This window comes from Orycteropus afer, unplaced genomic scaffold (assembly GCF_000298275.1).
Source record: "Orycteropus afer afer isolate SDZICR_OR568_19922 unplaced genomic scaffold, OryAfe1.0 scaffold00196, whole genome shotgun sequence".
Taxonomy (NCBI): domain Eukaryota; kingdom Metazoa; phylum Chordata; class Mammalia; order Tubulidentata; family Orycteropodidae; genus Orycteropus; species Orycteropus afer.
In genome coordinates, this window is record NW_006921783.1 from 1,849,093 (window position 1) to 1,855,572 (window position 6,480).

The 6,480-nt window shown below is 38.1% G+C and overlaps 1 protein-coding gene across 1 annotated transcript in view; it reads left to right on the forward strand.

The window, feature by feature from the left end:
- Positions 1-111: 111 nt before the first annotated feature.
- MED13 (mediator complex subunit 13) overlaps positions 112-6,480 on the forward strand; it is a 132,645-nt gene continuing 126,276 nt past the window's right edge. Inside the window, exons 1-2 of the mRNA XM_007947872.2 lie at positions 112-177; positions 2,039-2,273. Coding sequence (XP_007946063.1) covers positions 112-177; positions 2,039-2,273 — 301 coding nt within the window. The remainder of the gene's footprint in view (positions 178-2,038; positions 2,274-6,480) is intronic.

The following is a 6,480-nucleotide window of genomic DNA, read 5'->3' on the forward strand; positions in this document are numbered from 1 at the left end:
CCACCACCACCCCCCCGCCCTGCCCGGTGTCTGTGTTTCTCTCTCTGGTTGGAGGCGGCGGTAATGGCGGATGGTGGGTTGTGGCGCCGGCGGCGGCTGCTGTGAGGGACGATGAGTTCCTCCTTCGTGCCGAACGGGGCCAGCCTTGAAGATTGTCACTGTAACCTTTTCTGCCTGGTGAGTGCCCAGGCCGCGGCCAGCGGGGCGGTGGGGGAGGGGCCGCGAGGTGCGCCCTTGGGCCGTGGGGGAGGGGGTCCGGGTCTGATCCAGACGCCGGAGTCCCAGGCTAGGCCCAGTTAGAGCCGGCGCCGCCGTGAGGCCCCGCACCCAGCCCCGGGACTCGGCGTTCTCTCAGTAGTCGTCCTGGGCATTGAGGAGTATTAAGTTTTTTTCTTGTCTTGTTTCTGACTTTTTCTTCCCTCTCATCGTGGTCTGGTCTTCAGCTTGGGTTCCTTATTTGCCAGGATACTTAGCATTTTCTTCTGCATTTGTTGCTTAACTAATGCTTTTCTTCTTATTGACCCTGTATCCCTCTTCACACTTCATATTATTGCCGATTCGCTTACTGTCTTTATGCCTCACTCTGGTAATTTGATTTCTCCTAATAAACTGGACCCCAGAACTTAAGCATTTAAAGTCCCCCTCTTCGTTTTACATTTTTTTTTCTGTGAGTTAAGCTAACACAGGGTTCTCATTCTTCCTTGGGTGACTTCAGAGCTTTGTGTCAAAACCAGTAGATGCTATTTCGTATGTTTTCTTTTTAAACTTTGGAAACAGTTTGCCATTTTGACAGTTTCTAGCCATATTGCTTTTATTAGAACATTATGTTTGTGTGAGAGTGGAGGGGGCTAATGGAGGAGGTGCTGTGGTGCTGTGTACTGAGAGTTTCTGTACTGGTTTCTTTTGCTTGCCTCTTTAGAATGTTTTGAGCTGGCTGCTCCACGTTTTATTGAAAAGTCTGGGAAAACTATACAGAGGGATGACTATTGTGTTGCTTGGTCCAGGTCTGGGAACTTCCAACATTTAAGACTTTACAAAGTACCAACTGTTGCAGATACCTAGTTGTGAATTGGACAGTAGTTTAGCTTCATTGGTAACTTAAAAGTTTTAGTGACTTTCTTTTTCATTTTTCTCTGTGCTATGAGAAACATTAAAAGAGTATATGATAGGTAAGTGAATTGAGTGGGTGGAGAAGAACTAGTTGGCAAGTGCAAACTGCCAGTCATGTATCAGCAGTTTCGTTTTTGGCACTTTATACTTTGCACCTTTAAGTCAGACTGAATAATTAGTGGGTTCTTTTTTTCGAATTTTCTTCACAGTGGTCAGTTGAGAGCTGTAATGCTTTCTCTTGTAAATTATGTTGGTTTTCTTGTGTAATATCCATTAATCAGCATCTCTCCATGGAAGAAGATATACACCAGGTTTTAAATTTCTAAGCTCTCCAACTCAGTCTATTTTTGGTACTTTTAGGATCAAGTTCTTTGAAGATAGTCTAGCACAAATTCGACAGTTCTTTGTGGGCAGCTATTTGACTTTTCCTAAAGTGGCTGTGGGGGGAATAAACTAGAATTTTTTTCAGAAGTATTCAGATGTCTTTTTATTAGAGCCATAATTTCTACAAACATGGAATGATGAGTCTCTAAGAATTAATTTCTAGTTAAATTTTGACACCAAGCAACAAATGGGACCAGTTAGAATAGAATTAAAGATTAGAAGGAATGTTTACTATGTGCAGTAATAAAGTACATGTATGTTCTATATTTAACGTCCTTAAGTTTGTTTTATATGGGGCACATTATATTTGTTGACTTGGTATTCAGTGACATGTCAGTGTTCGAGTTTTTAAATGTTTTTGTTCTTTTCCTTAAATTCTTGGTAGGTAGAATTATAAAGCCTTTTTTTGGGGGGGTGGTTAGGTCACTCTCAATATCTTAAGCATATATTGAAAAATTGTAATGTCTTAATGGAATAAGGGACTTTTGTAGTGAATAGTTTTGACTTTGAATGATAATAAAAATTTATGCTTTCTTTTCTTCAGGCTGATTTGACCGGAATTAAATGGAAAAGATATGTATGGCAAGGCCCAACTTCTGCCCCTATTCTGTTTCCGGTGACAGAGGAAGACCCCATTTTGAGCAGTTTTAGTCGATGCCTTAAGGCAGATGTACTTGGTGTTTGGCGGCGAGATCAAAGACCTGGAAGAAGAGAATTATGGATATTTTGGTGGGGTGAAGACCCTAATTTTGCTGACCTTATTCACCATGACTTATCAGGTGAAAGCAACTTATTTCCAATTAATTATGTAGTAAGATTGTATACTTTCCCCAAAATAACATTTGTATTACAAATTAGAATTCTTTTTTATTTGGTGGAACATTGTTAGATACAGAGTAAGGTAAAAATTTAGCTCTGTGTTTTATTTCACCACGGTTATTTTAAGTTATCCAAATACATTATGGCAGGTTTTCTCCTCCCACCCAGCTTCCCCTGAACTTCTCACAGGCAGTTAGGTCTCAGGGAAAGGTGTTATATTAAGGAAAATGGAATTGGGGGCATAAAGTTCTCAACAAAGTCATATAGTATCCTTTGAAGCCAAGTGGAACTCACCTTGGAATTAATTCTGCTACTGCTTTATTCTGCATGAATAGGCAATCATAAGAATATCTAGAAATGTGTTGTACATTTCTTGTGTTTTTGACAGCATATAATTATTTTGGTATTGTTTGTTAACACATGAAGGCATACATTAATTATTCTTGGAAAGGGATTCTTTTACCTGATATACTGGTTTATCAACAGTATCATTGATGTAATGAGACAAGTGTCAGTTTGTTTAGCTTTTATAGGATGTGGGGTCATTATCTAAAAGGTTAGCAGAAATAATTTTATTGTGAGCAAATCAGTATGATTACTTCCTCCTCATTCTCATGACTTAGGACCAACTATTTTAGAAAGAGAAACTATAGTTCTTAACGTTATTACTAAAACTTGTATTTAGATTGTAAGAGTTGGTGTTAACTGAATCTTTGGTGATAGGTAAATGATTAGTTGTATGGTGCAGGTGCTAATGGCTTTAAGCAAGATAGTTTGGTAATGATTCTTGACAGGTAAATTTAGGATTTTTAGATAACTGAAAACAGTACTCTGAAGTTTCTGTTTCTGTCAGTTTGAGCTATAGGATTTATCTTCTTTTTAAATGAGATGTTACGCAGATGTCTTACTAGAAAGAATTATTTAGTAAGATCAACCTTTGTGCAGGAATGTATGTATTGTGCCTGTTTGTTTTGATAGTTGCTTTTTGCTCTCTAATGAACACACCTGTAAGTGTTAATCCTAATATGAGAGTGGCTCTAATTCTGTTATGATAAAGCTTTCTAGTTTTCCTGAGCTCCCTGCCAGAGAGTCTAGCCCTCAGTACTAGGTATGTATATAGTTCTATGTATGTAAAATGATGTATGTGTGTGATAGAGAGATGTGTGTATATATGTCAGGACATAAATTTTTTTGTGTGTGGCGCCAGGCTGATGCTCTCAAATCGTCAATGCCAAAGCTTCCTTACTCTTACATTGAGGTTGGTATGCTTGATTAAGTGGTCATAAAAACTACTGTATTACTAAAATGTTTGGAAACAGTTTTAATGTTGAGAAACTATAATCCTGACTTGAATATTTCAGTCTTTTTAATAAAGTAGTCAGAGCATCTGAATAGATCCTTTTTTTAGATTCCATGAAATGCTTTATGTGGAATAAAAGATAATTTTAATGATATATATAATATTTAGTACTGCTAGAGTAAGCTTAGTATTAAAAACCTAGTAAAGTTAGATGTGAGCTGTTTTGATGAATATTGTTAAAACACTGTGTGGTTATGTATTCCTTTTAGGTTTCATGCTGTCAATCAGATGTTTTCTGTATTGAAACTGGGTTTCATTTTTTAAAAATATCTTGTCTAGTTGAACTTTAGCATGATTTTTTAAATTGTTAGTATCTATACTTTAGATAATGATCTTGAATGTGGATGAAAGTAGTTTTAGAAGACTAGATTTTAATTTTTCAGATTTTGCTGAACATTTAAATGGTAAATAAATTACTAAAATCTAAAAGGTTAAACAATTGAAATAGTAAATTGAAAGACATTTAGGAGTAGTATGTAATCACATTTACTGTTTTAAAAACTATCCTTACTGTTTTAGTACATGTAGTCAGTAGTATTTATAGTGTTAGCTTTTTTTCTTTTTTTTTAAAAAAACCTGTCATTTACTTTAGAATGTTACTTAAGTCAGATATATCTTAAAGAATAATAAGGTCTTTTCAGATGGAGTATATTTGTCTCATTCTTTTCTTTACTCCAGAGACACCGTCTGCCTCCCTTTTGGGGTAATTAGTCTGCCTCTCTCTCTCTCTCTCTAGCTAACCCCTTTTTCATTTCTTCCCATCTGTGGCACTCTATTCCCCTCTTTTAAGCTCCCCTGAGAAGAGAGCAGCTGGACGGTGGGGGTGGCATCAGCTGCAGGAGGGAATCCTAAGTTCTAAGTAGAGGTGTAGCACTGAGGAGAGGGTAACCGGAAGGACCCAGGTGGTAACGAAAAAGCTCTGCTAATTTAGCTTGAGCTTTCTCTTCACAGGCAGTGTCCTTCTGTTTGGTTCAGCACCTACCACATCTTGTTACTTAAATGTTTGTGGTTATGGTGATAATACTGCCTTTCTTAGTGGTGGTGGGAAGAGGAAAGGCATTCTTTTTTATAAAGAGTAGAATTCTCAGTTTTTCTTACTAATTCATTAACAGAAGTACAGAATTCCCTTTGCTTATCCCCATTATCTCTCTTGTATCATCTATAGTGTATTTTTAAAATAAACTTTGGGATTTACAGAAAAGTTGCAGAGGTGGTTTAGAGAATTTCTGTATACCCCTAAGGAGCTCTGGTGACATGGTGCCTAAGGCATTTGACTGCTAACTAGAAGGTTGATGGTTCAAACCCACCAGGTGCTCCGTGGAAGGAAGGGGGGCAGTCTACTTTCTTAAAAATTTATAGCTTCAGAAACTCAGTGGGGATCACTATGAGTCAGAATTGACTTGATGGCAGGGAGTTTGTTTTTTGTTTGTATACCCCTAGGAGCTCTGGTGGCTCAGTAATTAAAGCTCTTGGTTTTAAGAGCGAAAGTCCTAAAGATCCACTGTTTGAACCCACCAGCTGCTTGGTTGGAGAAAGATGTGGCAGGCTGCTTCTGTAATGATTACATGCTGGAAACCCTATGGGGCAGTTCTATTCTGTCTTTTAGGTTCATTGTGAGTCAGAATCAACTCAACATCAATGGGTTATTATATACTCCTCTCCTAGTTTCTTTCATTGTTAACATATTAGTTTGGTTCATTGGGCACACCAATAAACCAATATTATTAATACTGTTAACCTTATTATTAACCAAAGTCCATACTTTATTTTGGTCTTTTCTGTTTTTATTTAATGTCCCGTCTCTGTCTTTAGAGCCCATCCAGGAAACTCCGTTAAATTTAGTTGTCATGTCTCATAGATATTTCTAGAGTGTGACAGCTTTTAAGACTCCTTGTTTTTGATGACCTTGACAGTTTTGAAGAGTCTGGTCAGGTTCTGTAATGCATTTTAAATTTTAGTCTACTATACCATACTGCTTAGTACTTGTTTGGATGATAAATATAAACTCATTTTAATGATGATTGGTAAAGATCAGTTACAGCAAGCCAAACCTCATTTAATACTTTAAACCCTCAGAAGGTGCTCTAGTGGCACAGTGGTTAAGGCATTTGGCCAGAATTGATTAGACGGCAGTGGGTTTGGTCATGGTTACTTGTTTTCCAGTAGTAGTTAATACTATTCAGTGATTTTGGAATGGCTTGGTGAATCTTGTAACAGAATTTGCCCTAACTAACTAGTATTAGCTTAGGAGCTCTGGTGGCGCAGTGCCTAGGCACGTACTTGACTGCTAACCAGAAGGCTGGCGGTCAAACCCACCAGCCACCCCTCGGAAGGAAGGTTGGACAATCTACTTCTGAGGTGATACTGCCTCGGAAACCCGAGGAGGGGTCGCTATGAGTTGAGGGGTCGCTATGAGTTGAGGTTGATTCGACGGCACATAACAACAACAACAGTATTAGTTTAGGAGCTCTGGTGGTGTAGTGCTGAAGGCATTTGACTGGTAACCAGAAGGCAGCTCAAACCCACCAGCAACTCCTTGGAAGGAAGACTGGGCAATCTACTTTCATAGTGATACTGCCTCTGAAACCCAAAGAGTGGTTGCTATTGGTTGGATTAGACCCTGCGGCAGTGAGTTAGTTTTGTCAGTATTAGCCTAATCAAAATATTCCATAAAGATAATTTGTTCATTCTTTTTTTTTTAACTTCCTCCCAAAAAGCCAAACATGTTTTGTACTTTTTGTTCTACTCTCTTAAAGAGAATGGATAGTTGAACTGACAATGATTTTTTTTTTTATTAGGATTTGGGT